The following is a 23,985-nucleotide window of genomic DNA, read 5'->3' on the forward strand; positions in this document are numbered from 1 at the left end:
AAAGTGAATGGGAAGCGTTAACGCTTACGTCCTGTGTGAATGTGCTGTTATAGATTATACGTACAATTTAGGTGTTGTAAAAGTAAATTAAACCTTTTTAGGTTATTTATTTAATCGCCTTGCCTAGTTCATATATACGGGTCTGTGTATCAGGCTAATTTACAAATATTCAATAGTTTAACAATTGATATAAGAAAAGATAATAAAAGCTGCAATACAATGCAAAGATTACGTATACCAAAGCATTTGTCAACTACTCAATTAGAAACACTTGACAGATGATTGATAAATGATTTATAATTTAAATATCAATGACTTACACAGATGTATGCCATGTGGTTGATGTGTTCTTCTGTCTTTTGGTTGTTGAGTTGTTGTAAGCTTGTGTGTTTGTTGTGAAGGTTGATGTGTTGATGAATAGATTGTATGGACCTGTGGTTTCTCTGTTCAGAGTAAAATCATTGTTAGTGAATATACAACACTGTAACACAACAGAGCATCGGTCATTCAACTTTACATCAGTTTTTTAACAGTTTGAATTTCTCAAACAAAACAAATAATAATGTTGATTAAAGTAACAACACACAGAAGATAATCTACCTTTAACATGAAGTCTGATGAAGATAAACCTGCTAGACACATAACACTGATAGACTCCTTGGTCTTCTTTGGTCAGTGATGAGAGATATAGAGAGAGATTTCCTGGATTGGTTTGATTTAACAGTTTGCGTCTGTTCTTGTACCTCTCAATGTGTTCAGATGGGTAAATTTCTTCATCATTTTTTACGAACGTCCATTTAATTTGGTCAGGTTTAGCCAATGATTCAGTACAGGAGCAGGGCAGAACTACAGACTCTCCTAAATATCCAGTCACCTCAACTGTGTGTGTCCGCCGATTCAAATCACATCCTGTGAACATAAGAATACAAATTATGATCATATTTAAATTTAAACCACATGAAAAACAATTATGTAAACCTTTAACAACAGTTGCAAAAAATAAAAGCACAGTGAATATTTAAAGACCAACAGATTTCTAGGTGTGATTTAATCATTAGACTACAAGCTATAAATACAAGTACAAGTTATGTTTGTTTTTCCATTACAGAAAAATTGTTTATAAACAAACAAACTAACAAACAAATGTAATGATAACTTTTCCGTACATAACCAAAAGATTTGAGCTGAATTTGGTGACACTTGGACAAAAGGTAAGTTCCATTTCATTTTTTTTTCTCTAAATTATATTTAGATCCACTTTGTAAGAGTTTAAGAAGAATCATTTATTTACCTGTAACTGTTAAGGAAACATATGTGACACTGTGTGGTTTAGTCATACATCTATAGAGACCTTCATCTTCCTCTCTGAGGTCAGAAATAAGAAGAGACAGATTTGCTGGAGATGTTTCATTAAACAGTTTAAATCTGCCTCTGTATTTTTCATCTTCAAATACATTCATCCATTCATATCCATGGTTCTGTATTTCCCATGTAAATGTGTTAACTGTAGACTTTGGGTCATCACAGGAGCAGGGCAACAGGACTGAACCACCTGTGTATCCTGTTACATCTATTCTCTGCCCTTCATTTGAAAGATTACAACCTGAAAACAAGAGAGTTAAATCAACTATTAAATGAACTTTTAGATTAAAACATAATCATAACAAAAACTGCTGTGATCTGAAATCGATTCAGATTGTAAAATGATTACCTTACTGAAAATTAATTAAACATGAAGAATATTTGTTGTGTAAATCTAAAATATCCGAGTTATACAGACTTACAGTAAATGTAGGCTGAATTAACTTGAACTAGTTCAATAGTTACAGAATGTGAGCCCCACTTTACACAAAACGTTCTGTTAGTCCAGCACATCATTGTGACTTAAAGGACAAGTTCGGTATTTTACACTTAAAGCCCTGTTTTCAGATTGTTTATGATGAAATAGAACGGTTTTGACTGAAATTTCGACATATGCGACTGGCCCGAGAATTTAAAACTCACCGAGTGGTCAGGGGTGTTCACTGATATGCTCACACAAAAATCGCTGCAAAAGGTGTTTTAGCATTCTTTGTAAACTTGTGGACCTATTTTTCCAAACGCCTCACACCCGTATATTCTTCCGTTGAGAGCTTGAATAATAGACACTCCAGCCCAGTTTGTGCATGCCGATAATCCACCTTTGCCAATTGCAAGAATACAAACAACATTCCCGGCACGGAGTAATACCGTACCTCATAGCACATCTAATACACGTCAATGGAGTTGGCAAAAACTATGATAAAACCTGTTGGAAAGCATCTTTTGCAGCGATTTTTGTGTGAGCATATCAGTGAACACCCCTGACCACTCTGTGAGTTTCACGTCTTTGTAAACGAAAGTTTAAGGAAGGATTGTTCGAGTGCACCTATTGAGCCATCGTAGAGGTGGGGATGATACGATACAACAGAAGCCGAAAATTCTCGGGCCAGCCGCATATCTCGAAATTTCAGTCAAACCCGTTCTATTTCATCATAAACAATCTGAAAACAAGGCTTTAAGTGTAAAATACCGAACTTGTCCTTTAAAGGGATAGTTCACCCAAACATGAAAATTACCTCAAGCCATCCAAGATACATACAGCATCTTTCAGACAAACACATTTTCTGTTATTTTAGAAAGTGTCCTATAAGGATTAAACAGCAGTCTGCCTTCTTCAAGCCCAAATGTGTATCCATTCTCCGCAGAAGTAATCCACATGGCTAAAACACTCTCAATGCACGGTTCAAGCGAGAGTCTATTATCAGTGGATCTTATGCATCATACGGTACGCATAATACACATTGACATCTAATGGAAGCTTGTTATTTTTGTTTGCATTTATTTATCCCCAGGGAACTGTATAGATTACTGTTGTGAAGGATGGATGCACATTATTTGCACTGCAAAATTTTTCGGCGTGAATTCACAGTAAATAAATGGATACATTTTGCATGACTTTCACAGCAAGGATTACAGAAATATACTGTGAAAATACTCACAGCAATTTACTGTGATGTTATATCTGTGATATTACAATGCATTGATGTAAAAGCACAACTGTATACTGTAACTTCACAGCTTCAATGGCAAAGCAATTACTGTGATATTACAATACATTACTGGGGAATTACAATCTTTTGCTGTTCATCATTACAACAAGGCCATGTACTATTTCAGTGTGTACTGTGAAAGTACATGTTGACAACAATTTACTGTGAAAAGAAACGTTTGATTAGTAAATTAATTAGGTGATGATTTTTTACCATTATGTACCAATTACAATATTAACTTTACGTTAATGTTCATAACAAATGTGGTGTATTAACACGAAGTTAACACAACCAGGGGAAAAAATAGCAAGCAAAGAGTCAAGGGTCAAGAGTCCAACTAAAACAACCACTAATCACAAAAATGGTGACTTAAAATTAAACAAAACATAAACATCTAAACCTAATAAGTGAATTGTGTTTTCTATTTACTGAACATTCATGTTTTATAAAATAATAAAATGCAATGTTTCTCTATCGTTTACATAACAATGAAACAATTCAATATAATAAACAGTTGTTGTTTTAAACATTGTGTGAACATTAAAACATGACATTGTCATAACGTTTAAAAATGGTAAAATGTAACATTCCTTTAACGTTCAGACAACACAAAAATGTTCTTAGAACAGCAAGAAAACTGGACACTTTTTACGTTGGCAAAACGTTTTTGGGAACCTTGGGAACTTTCAGGGAACGTTCTTAGAACTTTTTTCTATTAGCTGGGTTCATCTACATCAACGTGCCATATTTTTTTAAATAAATTTATATTTTTCTGATTCCATATTTAGTTTAATAAGTCAGACTACGTCCATGTTTTTATACAGTCTATGGTTCAAAACAGTTTGGTTATGTCATGTGACTTCCCAGGGCATATTTCAATACAATATTTCACTGTAATAATACAGTTTAATGCTGTGAAATCCTTATTTTTTTTTACTTTGTGTTGCTGTGATATTACAGACCTTTTTGTGATATAACAGCAGGTTTTAGATTGCAAGATTTTACTGTAAAATAAGAGTTAAATGCTGTAAAATCCAAGGATACTATAGTTTTCACAGGTATTAATTGTGATATTACAGGGAAACTTAATTACAACAAGGTATGGTAAAATAACACTGTTAATGATTGTAAAATGCTGGTAATCTCTAACAGTGTGGGCTTGAAGGATGTAGACTCCATATTCAACTGTTATAAAGCTTGAAAGAGCAAGAACATTTTCTAAAATAACTGAAAATGTGTTTGTATGAAATATGATGGACATGATGTTTAAGTTTTGCGATGTTTAGAGTATATTTGTTTAATAGACTTTATATTTAATAGAGTTAATGTTCAGTGTTGATATCTGACATATTGTTTTGCATGATGATGTCATACTTATCAGATATTATCTACTCACATGCATCTCACTAGTTAATCTAAACTATCCTTATTGTCATAAAACTAACTACCACATTACTGTTATTACTATTAGCTTGGATTTATATGTTTACATGAAGATGATCTGTATTTGCATCTGTCATTAGGTTAAGGGGCCTAATTTACCCAAATTCTCAATACACTTCTATTGCCATTGCAGGAACAGCTCATCAACAGCTCATCAGCTTAATAACAGATCATTGGAAAACCAACCAAGTTTCTGAATCTCTCCTTGAGATTTTACAGCTCCTCGTTCTGAGTTTGACAATAGAGACTGAACCAGATCGACCACAAGTTCTGAGGCCTGTGTGTCCAGAGACTAGGCAAATCACACCACTTTCGAGCTTCAACAAAGTGAAGCTCAGAAGAGCAAACCTACACTCCAAGGGACTTTCATCTGCATGTTCCAGATTTGTTAAGGACCTTCTACAGCGATTACAGTATCACGTCTGCGTGTTCCAGATCACTGGAATCCTCTCGGTGCTTTCTGGAGATCAACTTTTCACAGCACTTTATTTAGGGATGCTCCGATCGGTCGGCCGATAATGCTTGCTATGTTTCTCAATTAATTACGGTGAAATGCCGCTACATCCAAAAGCCAGGGGGCGCTCTCGTGCAGAAACTCAAAATGCGCTGTAGACGAAGAACAATACACACGCAGCTGTGATAACACGCAGCTCCATGAAATGGCTGAAGGATATATTTATATAGCTGTTCTTCAAACCTTTTCAGGTATTTTCATGATAATAAAGAATATGTTTAATAATTATGTTTGACGAGTGTTGCTTTTTCAAATGCATGTTATAAACCACTCAAACTAACAGTGATTTTAGATCGATAAGGACTTACTGATCAAAAGCCATAGTACATGAAATAGCTGTAATGAGATCGGCTGTCCGATTCAGAATAGTGATCGGCCACGTATTATTAGTGGAGATCGGCATTGATCGGAGCATCCCTACTTTATGTTCAAGGTTGTTGAATTGAACATAGACTTTTTCCTATGCCGACATGCCCCCACCAGACTGCTCATTCCACAGCACAGAACGTAAATATCACATAACCAAACATTTTCCTGAAACCTTGGCATTGGTGTATTCTGTCAGTAACTGTTTACCATAGATGCTTTTCAATATTTCATAACTGATTTCTTTAATGTTTAGCAGATAATTCTTTAATTATTTGGGTTATGAGAGATAAGGTTTCATCTTATCAGAAACAAAAAACATTCAGCCATAAATTCAACTCAGTCACTTCAATTTTCTATTCTTTGCATTTTAGATTGTATCTTTTTCTATTCTTTAGTAGTTTGTATCATTTAGTAGTGTTTGTAGTTATTCCTGTTTATCTTTTGTTAATAAATTCCATTTAATTACCCATGTGTCTTCCTTGTGTTGATAATACAGTTAAAGGGTTCTACAAGTTGGCAATAATCTCACAAAATCCTTCACAAATTAAATAACAGGCTCCATCTAATTAACATATTTTCTTATTTGTTGAATGATCTATTTAGATCATTTTTATTGTTAAAGTGAATTTTTTCGCTGGTGCCCCAAAGTAGAGGAGGGAGGGGTCATCAATGTGCTCAACCAAAATTAAAACAATAAACATATCAACATCAAGACATGTGAATGTCTTATCAGGAGGTTGAACAAACATCTTGTAAACTTATTTAAAATGGCTTAAGTTACAGTACATGCTGTGTTTTAACATGTATCTTATTGTGCTTGTCTTATAAACTATAAATGTGCACTATAAGAATCAAGAACACATTGTTGAAACCCAATGTGCTTTGTTTGCAAGACTTAATGTTTTAACTAAATGTGACAAACTTAAATTACATCTTAAAAATAAGTAATGTAACATTAACCCAACTTAATTTTTTGTGTAGTTTTCAGCTCACCTGCACTGATGTGAAGCATAAGGAGAGAAATATATAGACAGTCCCTCATTGCTTTATTAATCCTCACTCAGTTTAAACTCTGAGAGTAATGAAGAGATGCTAGCAGTGATCTTATTTTTGTGATTCCAGTAAGCTGTTTGTCTTTAAAAACCAAACTTCCTCTTTTAAATTTGTTAAACAGTTTATTCCCCATTATGTCATAGTCACATAGATAACTATTTGAACAACAGCAACAAGATTATTTTGAGCTGCTTGGGTCGGGTGACACAAGCCTATTCAGTCGTTCATGATTTCCTTCATTTGCATTGTCAAATTCCTCGATTCTCCCATTATTAAATGTGAAATATAAATATGATCTGTGATTTCTGGGCCTGTTAACTGATGAATTTATTAATTGGTTTAAATGTAAAAAAACCACAATGAATGTAATCCTTTATTTCATTATATGGTGAGAACATAGATTAGTGACTTATTAAATAAAAACATGCAGTTAAGTGTAAGAAAATACATACACTGTAAACCCGAATGCTCAAAGTAATTAATTCTATTTAGTACTGTTAACTTAAATCATTACAATAAGTTCAAATTAATTAACCTTGTTGAGTATTTAGAACTTTCAGATATTTATGAGTTTGTACAAATTAAACTTTTTAAGTTAGATGAATGCATGTTGTTTTTAATTTGCACTAACTGTCTCTTTAATGTACTCCAACTTAAAATCCCTCAGTTTAGAGATTTTGCGTCTGACGTCATCCGTGTTCACGTAAGCTGCTCGCGTTGAGTTCTTCTCCTCATGACGGATCGGTCGCTTCATGGGGTGCTGTAAGTGTCACCTCAATGTATCAATTCTAAATACATCTATTATGTTTACTTTTCATGTACATAATTGTGTTTAACAGTTAGATGTGATGTAGATATAATATTTTTAGATGCGTTGTCACATTGTTGCTGTCTTTTGTGAGTAATGGCATATTTGGCTAGGGAATTTAGTGACTGCAGTACTGGAAGATTCCAGTAGGGGGCGTTGACAGGTGACTAGGGTCAAGCACGCGTTCCTTTAGTATCATAGAGCAATACACTGATCGAGGGAAACTCAGCGTGTTTCTTTGGCTGCGTCCGAAACCGCATACTGTATAGTAGGTACTGAATTAGATGAAGTACCTACTTACTTAGCGTTGAAACAGTAGGTACTGTATAGTATGAATCCTGGTAGTATGAATGAGATTCGGACGTACTACATCCGCCATGTTGCTACATCACGTGATATACGTCGTCATCACGTCATGTCATTTCAGCGCGAAAACAACCGCATGCCTCGTCTTCTTCGTTGGATAACTCCTCTCCCGGGGCATCATGGGATAGTGAAGCGTCCATCGTATGCACACTGCAAAATCTAGCCGGAAGTAGTAGGTCATCCGGGTACTTTTCGCATACTGTTTTTCGAATACTATGTATTCGGACATACTACTCGCCTCGCCTACTGCTTTTCGCGTACTATATAGTAAGTAGTAGGCTGTTTCGGACGCAGCATTTGTCTCTATACCTGTTCCCTTATTGCAGGTAAAACCCCTAGAAAACCTATTATTTATTGCTTTAATGCTTCAGTGACTGTTGTGGGAATTATTATGAGTTTGTTTTATGCACTTTATTAGTTAAAGGGGACCTATTATGAGATTTTTTTTAAGATGTAAACCAAGTCCAAAATAGGTCCGAGCAAAAGTGTGCCGCCCCGGGTGTGTCATTCAAAATGCAAATGAGCGGACGAAGTGCAACCACCGACCACAACGATGGTGGCCCGCTGCAATCGAAACTCAATTGTGCTGTGAAATATTTTATCTCTCTTTCTCTCCGTACTAAATGGTTGTGCTGTGGTTGGATAGTGCAGATAAAGGGGGCGGTATTACCTAATTCTGACATCACAATAAGGGCCAAATTACAATGACCTATTATATCACATGCGTGCAGAAAATGGTTTACCAAAACTAAGTTATTGGGTTGATCTTTTTAACATTTTCTAGGTTGATAGAAGCACTGGGGACACAATTATAGCACTTAAACATGGAAAAAGTCAGATTTTCATAATATGTCCCCTTTAAAAAGTAGCTAAACTGTGTTTAATGAAAAGTAGGTCACGCGTGGCGCACGTGAATCCCCCCCTCCCAATGTGACGATAACTTGAGCGTGGTCAAAATGATTGTTTCTAATGATGTGTATATTAAGGTTATGGCAATGCAAGTTTTATATGTATTGATCAGGGTTTTTAAGTTTGTGTTTATACTATTAGTCGATGTGTTAAATGACTGGTCTAAAAGTAATAAACAGTGGTTAATGTGAATCGTTGTGCACATGGCAGTTTAAGTGATTAACTCAATATCACGCAATGAGATGTAAATGAGACACATATGTATACTATTAATATGCATTATATTGCATTTGTCAATGTATGTGTTTTAATGAGAGAGAATTGTTGCATTTGCTACCTGTTTATTCTTAGATCCTGCTTGCTATTACTGTTTGAATCATAGTGTTTAACCATGTAAATGTTTCTTTTCAGATTTCAAATAAGATGATAGACTGGGAGTGCAGGGTGTAAAAAGATTCATCGTTCAAGACTCCACCTCCTCAGACACCACACACTAGAACATAGACACTGCTCAAAAATAAGTCCACTTCCATGTATGTATCATGATTGCCCCTGCATGTTTCACACATTCGGTGAACTCAAAAGTCACCTGTGTAGAAGCCATGTAACGGATAATTCCTAATAAGTGATGTACTAAATTCTGGAAGCATCATTTTCATGTTCTTAATCTTTTTTGTTTCTGATTTTTTAGCTTGATGATTCTGAAGTGCACATTGAGAAGGAGCCACTGGAGCAATATACGGTTGTGCATTACAGCTCTAATGCCCAAATGCATAGTGACCCAGTGAATGTCTCTGTTGTTCTTGAGGACGAATTGGTCCACTCCCCACCCACAACCAACTTCCAGAGGCCTTTCTTGTCCTGTTTGGATTCCAGTATGCTTTTCACATACATATTCCAAAAGGACTTGCAAAAAACATTTGTATTTGTGCAAAAAACTTTAGCTTGGCATGGAAGGTGGGAAACTGTCTCCTCGCCTGCAAACCTTAAAGAACGAGTTGATGTGAAGCATACCTTGTACTACCTCAGCACACACAAAAGACAAAAAGAGTTACTTAAATGTTATCTAACTGATGTTACTTTGATTTTTTACTTATATCTTCTTAGTTCTTATTGACAAGTTATTGTATTAACAAACCGGTTCAGTTTAAGAAATTGTCATGTTTAATGCAACTGTGTGGTGTTAATATATGAAGTTGGCTGTTAAGCATTACTTGCTCATTTCTCATTTTATAAAATGCTGTTAAACAGTTTGAGCCTGTTAAAAGGTATGTTGTGTTGCTAATAGAATTTAATTTTTGACTGAAAAATATTAAATGCTATTAAACAGTTATGTTACCTTGAACCCATTAAAAGGGTAACTTTACTTTTGTGGGTTGCTAAACAGACTTTAATTTTTGACTGCAGATTGTGTCACATTTGTAAATTTAAGAGAGATGTTTAATGCAACTGTCTCATGCTAGTTTAAATGTATGAAATGTGCTGTGGAGCAATCCTTTTGTGAAATAAATTGCCAAAATTTTATTACATATGTCATGTGTTTCTGTGAAATTGCTGAAGCATTTTGATAAAGATTTTAGAAGTTGATTTAACCTGATATAGAAAATAAATAATTTGCTTAGCAAGAACTCAAATAGAAAAGTATAGTAAATGACACACATGATTTGCAAGAACTAAAAATACACAAGTTTAGTAAATTAAATGTTTGAGTTGCAAGAACTCAAAATATAACTGTGTAGTAATTAAAATGTATGATATGCAAAAACTCAAAATATAACTGTGTAGTAATTAAAATGTTTGATATGCAAAAACTCAAAATATAACTGTGTAGTAATTAAAATGTTTGATATGCAAAAACTCAAAATATAACTGTGTAGTAATTAAAATGTTTGATATGCAAAAACTCAAAATATAACTGTGTAGTAATTAAAATGTTTGTGTGAACTAACTTAGTACTTTCAGTTAGGTCCAATTAACATAAATGAGAACCAGAAACTCAAAACTTAGAAGTTCTGCATAATTAAAATCAGGATCATCAAAACTCAAAAGATTTGAGGCAACTGATTACCTCAAATTTTTTGAGTAATCCCAACTTATTCGGGTTTACAGTGTACTGTGGCAAATAAAAGCATTGAATCCTTTCAAGAAGAAGCTTTGGTTAATACATCCATGCATTGATCTGTCTGCACCATTTTTTAAATAGTTTTAAGTAGATAAACATTTTTTGGCTGTTGCATTCAAGGTTTTAAAACATACATGAAGTTGGCCCTAAAAAGTGTCATAATTGTTTTTAGACAAAATGTTTCTGGAAACATTAGGGCGAAGAAACATGACCGAACTACAATACCCATGAAAACAAGACAAGAGGAAATTACACAACATTAATTACAAAATACTGCATGATTCAAAATAAAAGACATTACCCAAACACAAGATGCAATAAAAACTATTACATTTATAAATGGGAACCTAACATTTTTTAAGAATTAAAACCACAGAGATGAGATGACTGTTACGTCCCTGTATTACTGTGAGTGATGAGACTTTACTGAGTGAGAATTAATAAAGCCAGTCATGATAAATAAGGAAGGTTTAGGACAAACAACTTAGACAGATGCAGTCATACATTAAAAATATATAAAGTGACATATACTGAGCAATAGGCAGCAATTTAGTACCTGCTGGGCAACTGAGGGAAAGGTGCCTTGCTCAAGAACACCTTGGTTGTTTCCTGCTGGCATTGTGAATTAATAGTCAAAATATCAAAATAATATCAAATAACTATCAAATAATATCTCATGATCTATCATCATTTGTGAGTTTCTGGTTACCTGTGCTGTGCAGTTGCATATGGAGTGTTTTATGGAGTGCTGCATTTAAAAATATGTCTTTTCAAAGCAAGATCTCAGTGTATCATTGATGGTATAAAGATAAGCCCCTCAACAATTTCACATGCCCCTCCCCTCAGTGATTTCATCCTGCAGCCGGGCCTGGACCATTCCCTGTATTATGAGAACTTGTTCAACCATTTTGCATGTAAAGACTTGTTATGAACTTATGCCTAAATGTTGTGGGGGGTGAGAACACATTAGTGCCCTCTCATGGTACTCACAGTGCATACAGCCGTATGGCTGTAGGTGCCGAATTACAGGACCATGCTCCTCCTAAACTCAGTTTAATACATTTCATTGAATATTTAATTCAAACTATTAAATAATGTTAAATATTTATAAAATGTCTAATTTTTAACTCTTTTGAATTCATTACAGTATCTCTTGATCTCTCACTTTCATACCTATATTTATGTCGGGTTATGTATCCCATGAAGCCACAATCACTATCATACACAGAAATACCACATATGGTTTTAAAAAGCACTTATACACATCTGCTTTAATCTGTGTCATTTAAACTTTGTAAGAGACAGACAGACTTAATTTTATTCACATATTCAGTGTATTCAGCGTGTACGTGTTTATAACTTATTTAACATTTTATCATTTACATTGTACACATGTATTTTTTTGCCTACCAGCAAAAAAATTATATCAAATTATTAAATTATAAGCATACACATAAAAATGAAATGTACACTCCAGCTACAAATATAGACATTGCTATAAGGCTAATTTCTTTATATACAAAATTCGAGTTCCCTTAAAATAGCAAGGTCATAGATAAGAGAAACGTCTGAATTTAAAAATCAAATCTAAAATTTTTGTACATATTCAATACTGGTATATTCAGTGTGCTCTATTTCATCGTTCAGTATGGCAGCAGGCGTGGATGTTTTAATAAGGAATACAGCAGAATATTCATCCTATGAGAAAGACAAAAAGCAGTTTGTAACAATGAAACAATGTTGAATAAATTTGACCTGACTTAACTTAAATATCTACATTTACACACACATCATGGCATATTTCAATACATTTTGCTCACCTCATATTCCAGTGCTCATATTAGTTCTGCTGCATCACTGGTCACCCGAATATCTCCTACAACATAAAACATGTCAGCAAGTTGTGAATTAAGTCAGTATAAAGATCAGTCTATTATCACTAAACATGCTGTTTTTTGACATTTACTGTGCAGTGAAAAAAATATTCTGACCCTAACATAATTAATTTTTTTGCACATTTAATAAGTTTTTGGTTTTAATAAAAATACTTAGTGGTTTCACACAGGCTTTTTCATATGTGTTTTAAATCAACCTATGTAAACATGACTCACTTAAGTTGGGAGTACATGAATGATTTGTGTTGTATTAAAGCAATATTGCTAAAACTGGGCTGGGATTTCCAGTTCCATGTTTTGCATGAGACTGAATAATAAAAGTAAATATCCAAATAATGGGTTATTGTATGCATTTTTAATTAAGATAAGAAAGTGGGAGACTTATTAGTATGTTGTTATATAACTATTTGAAAGAGTTTCTGTTTTGTGGTTTTTAAATGAATACCATTGCACATACAAGTATTTGCTTAGGATGAGAACACTGTAAAAAATAAAAAGTTGACTTAACTTACATTTTCAAGGCAACTTGCTGCACAGCTTTTTTGAGTTTACTCAACTTTTGGATGATGTAGTTCACCTAACTCAATTTACTGAGCAATGACAACTTACACCAAAAGTTGAACCAACTTAAACTGATTAGGCTATTAGCAAATTTCTAAGTTTACTCAACTAGTGACTTAAGTCCTCTCAACGATTACAACTGTATTCCAGCATCTATCCATAAAGTTAATACACATACAAGTTGGGTAAAGGACAGTTCTTGTGTTCCTGTGTAGCTCAGTGGTAGAACATTGTGTTTGCAGCGCAAAAGGTCATGGGTTCAAACCCAGGGAACACAAGTACTGATAAAAATGTCTAGCTTTTAATGCAGTATAAGTCGCTTAGGATAAATGATCTGCATGTTTTGGACTTTGGGAGTGAACCCACAATGTCACAGAGAGAACATGCATACTCCACAAAGAAAGGTCTCCTTAACAAAGTCTTTGTCTGACTTAGTCCTTTTTTGAAACAGAGACCTTTTTCTTTGCTGTGAGGCAACAATGATGCGCGCTAACTCATTGTGCTGCCCTCTACACTGAACACACACTTCTCAATCATGGTAACAATGAACAAACATAATTCTTTAAAAATTACTCTAAATACAACATATAACTAACATTAACAACATAACAACATAAATAAATCCAGCAAACATTAAAACAGTCATCTTTTTTAGTAAATATTAACCAAAGAAGTGAACATGTCGCAATGCATGCTGGGAACCATTCCGACCATTGTTTTTTTTTAAACTGCTTGTTCAGATTTCTCAGGTTGGCAAGTTGGGTGAACGAATTGGACAAAAACTTTTTCATCTAAGTCCAGTCAACAAAATAATATTTGTTAGCTGAATGATTATGCTCTTTTCATTCAGTGAACACAAAATAATCAACTGACGCCCTTCATCAAAGAAATCTTTGTTCAAGTTACTTACTGTTCTTTGTTGAATGAACATTTTAAAGTTGGATTTTTTACAGTGAACAGTACCGTCTCACTGACATGCATCAGTTATTTAATGTTGTCTGATCAGAAATCATTAGACTGTAAAAGTAAATTCACTGGATGATTTTAGACAAGCTTTTGCACATGTAAGATTAAAGTTCAACAAGTTTTATATTAGTCTTATATTTTATAATAAAATTAAACATTTTATTAGCTCATTATTTTAACAAATTAAAATCTTTCGTTTGTTAGAATACAAACTCTTTAAGACAAGACACAACGTTTAAATAAGACGCAGTTTGGTTTGATCATTTTTAAATCTCATATATGTTATTAATTATTATGCCTATTTATATTGGTTTATTTGAAAGTATTAAACTGCAGCTGTCAATGTGACTCACAGCACCTGGATGAGTCTGTGTTATAAATTCATAAAGCGATTGTTACAGCTGGTACATCAATACAAAGTTAGCTATAAGGCTGCTGTACCTTATCACTGTACAGTACATAACATACCTCGTAATGTCGCCACTGGCCAATCAGAATCAAGCTTTTCAGAGCGCTTTCCAGAGCGCATAATAAATATCACCAATAACGCCAATATCGCCAATAACAGTACAGAGACAAATACTGCTATTAATATAACAACATCTGTAAAGAAACAGAAATACCCACACATGAATAAAAAACAACCAATGCACAACATTCACAACAACATCCAAACAGGTACAAAAGTTGTCACGAGATGGACAGTGCCTTTCCAAATGTACCATTTAGGTAGGTTACAGAAATGTACCTTTGATGTACCAGTATGTATGCACTTGTAAGGTACCAATGTGTACCTTACCCCTCGTTCAGACAGCCAACGACAAGCAGTAGCAGAGCGACGCGATCTCATTCATTTCAATGGAAACCTGGCGACTTCCGGCGACAGGAGTGACAGTGACCGTTGGCGACCGTATGGGCGTGTCCAGCGACGCGAGAAAGTTAAGAAAAGTTTAACTTTATGCAAATGTCGAGCGACTTTCGGGAGCGACTACCAATGAGAACAAAGCAGTGGAGTTCACGTCATCCTTCTCTCGTCAGTTACTGGCGTAGATGGTACTCATTTGTTTATGACAAGCAGATTTAGAAACGCCTCATTGAAAGAGACAAGCGACACACAGCGATAATGTCGTTGGCTGTCTGAACGAGGGGTTAGAGGTAAATATACACCTTTTATACAGTTTGACAGTAAATATAAACAACTATATTAAAGTTACACAATTATACACAGTTATATTAAAGTTATACACTGAAAGATTAAAACACAGGGTTAGTTATTTTTAGAAAACATTATTCACTTCTAAAACACAATTCAATGCCTAATTCAAAATACAAGTAAAAAAGAAACCGAAAATTCATATGCAGTGAACACTACATTAGATCATTAATTTATTCAATATCTTGATGTAAAATCACCATAAATCGTTATGAATGCGATTTTCTTGGTTTTCTTTTAGTTCGTTTCGACAGTCAGACATGTATTTAGCATTGAGCATAAAAGTTTTGATATAATGAAAATCTACTTTTTCTAACTGTAATGCATAGTGCTAGTAGGCCTATACACAGCAAAGATGTCTGGCATCATCCATGAATCCAAAGTACAGGCGGAGATAGCACCTAGCTACTTCCTATGACAAGACCCCTGTTCCAAGATTGGCGGTTTTGACGCATAATTAGAACCCCAAGTTCCATCTAGTGTATATATCTTTGCTTATAATACAGCTAGGGTTGCCAACTTTGTCACTCTGAAATACAGGACCAAAGGTGGCCTGCTGCAGTATGGTTTTGTGTGAATATACAGTCTATTGCTTTAAGCCATTAGTCCAAATGAAAGCTAATCTCCCAATTAAATATTATTTTATAACTCTTGTGCCTTGGCAACATCCAGGTCTATTAATAGTTTGTTAATTTTACAGCAGGTAACCTACTTTTAACACAGTCCTTTAATTGAACCATTACCTTTATCTGTATAAGACAAAACACTTGTGACTAAGAAAATGAAAATGTGACTAGGAAAATGAAGGCGTTTTCGGCAGATTTGTCTGGATCAGCCATCTCTTTATAACAGCTAAATAACCCATATAAAAATTAACCAAATCATCGACCCTGGGGGATATCGCTGAGGAAAGATCTCCTCTTTCAGGTGACAGGGACGATCTGGCATCTCCAGTGCACTGAAAAAAAATTATTCATTCAATTTACTCAATTTTTTAAGGTAAGAGGTTGCAATCAATTTATTTAAGCTACATTTATACAAAAGTTTTTTTATTTTATTTTAGTAATCTTTTTTTGTTTAAATGTAGCTTAAATAAATTGATTGCAACCACTTACCTTAAAAAATTGATTAAAATTGAATGAATCATTTTTTTCAGTGTGGGAACAGTGGAACCTGCCCTCGATGTCAACCTTTATGCCTCTAGGGACAGAGAGATTTCTCAAAGGTGCTAGGCCCTCCCTTTAAACCACTCGAACAGGCGGTCCTGCAAGCCCTCTCATTTAAAACCTCCCCTCCTCGCGCTAGCAATGGTTAAACAGGTTGGTGATTTGCATGCTTTCTCTAGTCTCTTCATGTTTGCAATTTGGCCCATATTGACAGTAAAGCAGTCCTTAGGCTGAGGGCGGGGTATGTCCCCAAAGTCCTATCGACACCATTTAGGGTCCAAATGATTTCTCTGCTCACTCTCCCCTCAGCTGATGGCAAACCGCAACCTATCCCTCTCTGCCCTGTTAGAGCCCTTGGAGTTTACATGAACCACTATGCTTTCTTAAGGAAGTCAGAACAGCTGTTTGCAGATCGGTCATTGGGTATGCTTATCACTAAGCAGAGGATATCCAACTGGATTGTCGATGCCATTACATTGGCATACACTTCCCTAAATGAGCAGTGCCATCTTGGTGTTAGAGCCCACTCTATACGGGTCTGGTTTCATCCTGGGCATGGTCTGCAGGGGTTTCCATTTCGGGGCCGGATGCTCCTTGCAGTCCACATTTGTTAGATTTTATAGCCTGGATGTTCCTGCCTTACAAAGTCGGGTCCTGTTAGCTTAATTAAAGCGAGGCTGCATTTACAGTGCATTGAGGAGTTAACTCGTCCATTAAGAGAAAACGCTTCACTACAAATGACGAGTTTTCTTGGCAATCCACATTTTCGTTATTATCCATTAGGTGGCACTCTTACCCAAATTATAAAATATTGAAGCATCCACTGATCCAAAAACAGTAAAAAAATGTAATGATCAAAAATGTTTTGATAATGGCTCTGTATCTGTTCTCTTACAAAAGTCCTTTTTGCTTAAAATGTGGTATTTTTGAAGAAACCTACACATACTGTAGAGGTGATAAAAGAGAACAAATGAAATGTTTTTTGTTTGTTTGTTTAAAAACAGAGGGTCTGTTCCTTCATTTGATGTATGTTTCTATATTTAAAGAAGAACATTTTCTGGAAGGCATTTAACTTTGTGAATATCTGAAATGCTGGCACTGGCAAGTTTTTAAAAAAACGTTGGTGAGGAAAGAGTTAATAAGCCCACCCATCTCCACTTTAACCATATGACTTGTGCTTTTACATTTCCGATCTCCAGATGCCCATACTCTTTACCAGCAAAGACACTTCAAGTCCATTATAAGCACTGCATAATTGGATATGTTTCTCATTGCTTCAGTACTGACACAATGCAAAGTGAACTGTATTGTATCAGAATGTAACATAACAAAATTTAAAAAGTAAAGATGTATGTGGAAAGGTGTCAGAGGCGGACACTACTTGAGTATTTTCAGTAACTTTTCCAAGTATCTGTGCTTTATCAGAGTGTTTGTCTTGGGAAAAAATTTACTTTACTAAAAAAATTTCACTACATTCTAAAGCATAGGATTATACTGTGTATTCCTTTTATATTAAAATTGATTTAATACCTAATTACATAAAAATTGTGTACTTTTACTTTCCTTGAGTAAAAGTACAAAAGTACGATTTACTTAAGTTAAAGTAAAAAAAAACTAGATGTTTAATGTACTTAAATATTAAATATAAACCAAAAACTTAAAATTATGAAATGTAGTGGAGTCAAAATTATGATAATATGCTTTGGAATGTATGTTTTCCTAAGAAAGACACTGATAAAATACGAATACTTAAAAATTTACTTTTATGTAGAAAGTAAAAATACCTAGTGTCCACCTCTGGAAGGTAGATTATACAGTTTAGGTGTTGTAAAAGTGAATTAAACCTAAAGTTATATATTTAATCACACTTCATTTATACAGGTCTGTGTATGAGGCTAATTTTCAAATATTCAATAGTTTATAAAATGATAAAAAATCATAAAAGCTGCATGTATAATAAAATGCTTTTAGATTATGTATACATAAGCTTTTGTCTACCTAATTAGAAACACTTGACAGATGAAAATTATTTATCATTTTTCTAAAACTAAATATTAATTACTTACACTGATGTGGTTGATGTGTTATTGTGTCTTCTGGTTGTTGAGTTGTTTTAAGCTCATGTGTTTGTTGTGAAGGTTGATGTGTTGATGAATAGATTGTATGGACCTGTGGTTTCTCTGTTCAGAGTAAAATTGTTAGTGAATATACAACACTGTAACACAGCACAACATCTGTTATCTTACAACTATACCTCAGCTTTTAACAGTTTGGAATTTAAAAAAACAAAAAATAATGTTGATTAAAGGAACAACACATAGAAAAATAAACTTACCTTCAACATGAAGTCTGATGTAGATATAGTTGTTAGATGACACATAACACTGATAGTCTCCTTGGTCTTCTTTGGTCAGTGATAAGAGATGTAGAGAGAGATTTCCTGGTGTGGTTTGATTTATCAGTTTACGTCTGTTCTTGTACCTCTCACTGTGTTCAGATGGGTAAATTTCTTCATTTATTTCTATGAACTTCCATTTAATCTGGTCAGGTTTAGCCAGTGGTTCAGTACAGGAGCAGGGCAGAACTACAGACTCTCCTAAATATCCAGTCACCTCAACTGTGTGTGTCCGCCGATTCAAATCACATCCTGAGAACATAAGGATACAAATTATGATCATATTTAAATTTAAACCACGTGAAAACCCGATTATGTAAACCTTTAACAACAGTTGCAAAAATAAAGCAGAGTGAATATTAAATCAACAGGTTTCTAGGTGGGATTCATTCATTAGATGACAAGCTATAAATACAAGTATTTTATTTTTTCCGTTACAGGAAATGGTTTAAAAACAAACAAACAAATATAAAATAAAAGATAACTTTTTCCTTACATAGCCAAAACATCTGAGCTGAATTTGATGAGAATTGGACAAAAAAGGAAACCCCTTTTTATTTATCTAAATTGTTGAAAAATCTACATTATGTTTAGATCAGATTTATGAGAGTTTAAGAAGAATCATAATTTACCTTTAACTGTTAAGAAAACATCTGTAAAACTACGTGGTCCACTATAACATCCATAGATCCCTTTATCTTCCTTTCTGAGGTCAGAAATAAGAAGAGACAGATTTGCTGGAGATGTTTCGTTAAACAGTTTAAGTCTGCCTCTGTATTTTTCATGTTCAAATACATTCATCATTTGGTTTACAGTGGCAGTCCCCCATGTAAATGTGTTAACTGTAGACTTTGGGTCATCACAGGAGCAGGGCAACAGGACTGAACCACCTGTGTATCCTGTTACTACTATTGTCTTTTGATCATTTGAAAGATTACAGCCTGTAAACAAGAGAGTTAAATCAGCTTTTAATGAACGCTTTAGATTAAAACATACAATCATAATCAAAAAACTGCTGTGATTTGAAATCTGTTTAGATCTTTCAGACATTTTCAGATATTTTTGGAAATGTCCTAGCTCTTCCAAGCTTTATAACGATTGAATATGTGATCTATTTCCGAACACATACTTTCTAAGAATGCATTAAAGGACAAGTTCGGTATTTTACACTTAAAGCCCTGTTTTCAGATTGTCTATGATGAAATAGAAAGGTTTTGACTGAAATTTTGACATATGCGGCTGCCCCGAGAATTTTCAGGTGTTTGTTGTTTCACCTCCCACCTCTACAATGGGTCTATAGGTGCACTGGAACAATCCTTCCTAAAATGCATTAAACTTTCGTTTTAAAATACGTGAAACTCACCGAGTGGTCAGGGGTGTTCACTGATATGCTCACACAAAAATCGCTGTACAACCACACTGAAACGTAAAAATACACACGTATTTATAGATGTATTTATAGATCACGTTGACGATACACATTACGCACATTGGCTTCTAACGGAAGCTTGTTATTTTCATGAATAAAGTTTTAAATATGGATATTTCTCTTACAAAATCCCATCGATTACCTTCTGAAGGTCTTTATTTATCCCCGTGGAGCCATTTTGATTACTTTTATGAAGGATGGATGCACAATATTCAACCGTTATAAAGCTTGGAAGAGCTAAGACATTTTCTAAAATATCTGAAAATGTGTTCATATGAAACATGATGGACATGATGTTTAATAACTACTTTTGCAATATTCAGAGTATATTTGTTTAATAGAGTTAATGTTCAGGGTTTTGCATGATGATGTCATACTTATCAAACACAAAACACAAAATGCGTTGTCCCCGAATCCACCCATCTCTGTGTTATTATTAAAACAACACATTTTGTGTTACTTTTAACACAACTTGTGTTTTATTTTAACACAAAATCAACAAAAATTACACATAGTGTGTTAATAGCTTAACACAAAAAGATGTGTAAAAAATTTACACATCCTTTCTAAGAGTGTATAAGACTCAAGAACACTGATATTTATCTTTGAAACATCTGTTTTGTTTGCAAACTTTGATGGGAATTGTAAGATATCATTCTGTAAACTTAAATTACATCTTTAAAATGAGTAATGTAACATTAATCTGACTTAAATTTTTCTTAAAAAAGGTTGTGTAGTTTTCCGCTCACCTGCACTGATGTGAAGCATAAAGAGAGAAATACATAAACAGTCCCTCATTGTTTTATTAATCCTCACTCAGTAATGTTTAAACTTTCAGAGTAATGAAGAGATGGTATCAGTGATCTTATTCTGTGATTCCAGTGAGCTGTTTGTCTTCAAAAACCAAACTTCCCCTTTTAATTTCCTTAAACAGTTTATTTCCTATATGTCAATGTTACATAGTTCACTGTTGAAACCACAGTAACAAGATTATTTTGAGCTGAGCTGGAGGCACAAGGAAAAAAATTAATTGTTCATAATTTTTTTCGTTTACATGGTCAAATTCTTTAATTTTCCCAGTATTAATGAATGTGAAATATAAATATGAAGTGTGATTTCTGGGCCGGTTAACTTGTGTGTAATGATGAATTCAATAATGGTTTAAAGCTAAAAAATGCAATGAATGTAATCCTTTATTTCATTATATGGTGAGAACAGGTTAAATAAACATACATGATGTTGGCCAGGCTTAAAAAGTGGCATAATTGTTTTCAGACAAGATGTTTTTGACATTCTGGAAACATTAGGGCGAAGAAACATGATCGAACTACAATCCCTATAAAAGCAAGACAACAGGAAATGACACATGAATTACAAAATACAGCATGATTCAAAATAAAAGACATGACCCAAACACAAGACACAATACAAAACTATTACATTTATAAACGGGGACCTAACATTTGTGCATTGTTCAAATTTACCCTTTCGTGTTGTTCGTGAATGAAAACATCCACTAAATTAAACAGCTGTAAAAATGTATCAGATTAATATTTTTTCAATTTTTTTAATAAATCTGTTAGTCAACTTCAATACTGATCAAAACTACCAAATCTTTAAAAAAAAAAATCCATGATTTTAACTCTTTAATTGCCAAGTTCATAAGTGGTGTCACTGATTTGGGGGAAAAACACAAAATGACTAATTTTCGATGTAAATAGTGATTGTAAACTGGATTTTTTCTTTATGTCTTGGGCATGTCAAAGATTGGTAAAAACATTGGCTTTGATGCATTTTTAGTTTTTGTGTAGCATCAGTTTTTATTTTTTCTCCCACATTTATTGTTAGTGGCTGTTTTTGTCCCATTGACTTCCATTATAACAACATTTTTTGATTGCAGAGCCATGATACCTTATTATCATGCATTCTTGAATGTTTGTGTTTTTTCCTTTTGCAAAGAGGTTAAATTTTAATTTTTTATTGTTGATCACCATGTGACACTATTAACCCTTTAGTAGGCTAGCCCTATAAAACAAAGCTTAATTTCTGGCTTGTACATTGAATTATATGGAGTTTAACTAAATAATAAAAGCATATTATTTTGTGTGTGTGTGTGAGTGCGTGCGTGCGTGCGTGAGTGTGTGTGTGTACGTGAGTGTGTGTGTGTTCGTGTGTGTGTGTGTGTGTGTGTGTGTGTGTGTGTGTGTGTGTGTGTGTGTGTGTGTGTGTGTGTGTGTGTGTGTGTGTGTGTGTGTGTGTGTGTGTGGTAATTATCACGTTGTGGGGACCAATTGTCCCCACAAAGATAGGAATACCAGTAAATTTGTGACCTCGTGGGGACATTTTGAGGTCCCCATGAGGAAACAAGCTTATAAATCAAACAGAATGATATGTTTCTTGAAAACCCACATGCTCACACACACACACACACACACACACACACACACACAGACACACACACATTCTGGTTTCCATGTTTTATGGGGACATTCCATAGACGTAATGCATTTTATACCATACAAACTCTATATTCTATTCCCCTAACCTACCCCATTCCCTAACCCCAACCATCACAGAAACCCTTCTACTACTTCACATTTTAAAGAAACATCATTCCGTTTGATTTATAAGCTTGTTTCCTCATGGTGACATCAAAATGTCCCCATGAGGTCACAAAAATACTGGTATTCCTATCTTTGTGGGGACACACACACACACACACAATAATACACTTTTATTATAGAGTTATACTCCATATAACTCAATGTACAAGCCAGAAATTAAGCTTTGTTTTTGAACAGGGCTACTAAAGGGTTAATAGTGCCACATGGTGATCAACAGTAAAAAGGACAAATTTGACATCTTAGCAAAAGGAAAAACCACAAATATTCAAGAACGCATGATAATAAAGTGTCATAGCTCTGCAATCAAAAAATGTGGTTATAATGGAAGTCAATGGGGCAAAAACAGCCACTAACAATAAATGAGGGAGAACAAAAAAATGCATCAAAGCCAATGTTTTTACCAATCTTTGACATGCCCAAGACTGAAAAAGGTTTTAAAAAATCAGTTTACAATCTCTTTTTATATATATATATATTTTTCTCCAAATCAGTGACACCACTTATGAACTTGGCAATTAAAGAGTTAAAATCATTGAATTTTTGGGAAGATTTGGTAGTTTTGATTAGTACTGAGGTTGATTAACAGATGTATGAAAGAAAATAGGAAAAAATATCAATCTGATACTTTTTTATACCCATAAAATTTAGTGGATGTTTTCATCCACTAACAACAAGAAAGGGTAGTAAATTTTCCCATGGTATATGGTTGTGTTTTTTTTAAAATGTCAAAGCATTTTCTTAAAATGCTTGTAAATATAAGATTTGTCACCAAAAGTCATTCAATTTGCTGAAAGTTGTGGCCAAATTAAGAGCAAAAAAACTTTAGTGGATGAAAACATCCCCAACAACACATAAGGGTTAAGAATAACAACCACAGAGATGAGATCACTCTCTGCATTACTGATGAGACTTTACTGAGTGAGAATTAATAAAACCAGACATGATAGTCTGAGGGCAGCTATAAACAAAATATAGATGAACGTTTCCAAAGAAAAGATAAAATCTGAAATATAATGTTTAAACATCTTAAGAAATGTATCTTAAAGGAATAATTCACTTTAAAATGAAAATTCGGTCATCA

The 23,985-nt window shown here is 34.2% G+C and overlaps 2 protein-coding genes across 2 annotated transcripts; both read right to left on the reverse strand.

Annotated features, from left to right (window-relative positions):
* Nucleotides 1-464: 464 nt before the first annotated feature.
* LOC141350287 (polymeric immunoglobulin receptor-like) lies at nucleotides 465-6,500 on the reverse strand. Its single transcript, XM_073855371.1, has 4 exons — nucleotides 6,391-6,500; nucleotides 1,292-1,603; nucleotides 601-909; nucleotides 465-481 (listed from the first exon to the last, which is right to left on the reverse strand). The coding sequence occupies exons 1-4, from the start codon at nucleotides 6,437-6,439 to the stop codon at nucleotides 465-467; spliced, it is 687 nt and encodes a 228-aa protein (XP_073711472.1). The 5' UTR covers nucleotides 6,440-6,500.
* A 5,716-nt stretch (nucleotides 6,501-12,216) lies between these two features.
* On the reverse strand, nucleotides 12,217-21,284 carry LOC141350330 (polymeric immunoglobulin receptor-like). Its single transcript, XM_073855420.1, has 7 exons — nucleotides 21,030-21,284; nucleotides 19,484-19,792; nucleotides 18,792-19,103; nucleotides 18,523-18,636; nucleotides 14,546-14,680; nucleotides 12,476-12,531; nucleotides 12,217-12,353 (listed from the first exon to the last, which is right to left on the reverse strand). Exons 1-6 carry the CDS (start codon nucleotides 21,076-21,078, stop codon nucleotides 12,491-12,493), a joined length of 960 nt encoding a protein of 319 aa, XP_073711521.1. The 5' UTR covers nucleotides 21,079-21,284; the 3' UTR covers nucleotides 12,217-12,353; nucleotides 12,476-12,490.
* Between the last annotated feature and the right edge of the window lie 2,701 nt (nucleotides 21,285-23,985).

The sequence above is a fragment of the Misgurnus anguillicaudatus genome, chromosome 18, assembly GCF_027580225.2.
Source record: "Misgurnus anguillicaudatus chromosome 18, ASM2758022v2, whole genome shotgun sequence".
Taxonomy (NCBI): Eukaryota; Metazoa; Chordata; class Actinopteri; order Cypriniformes; family Cobitidae; genus Misgurnus; species Misgurnus anguillicaudatus.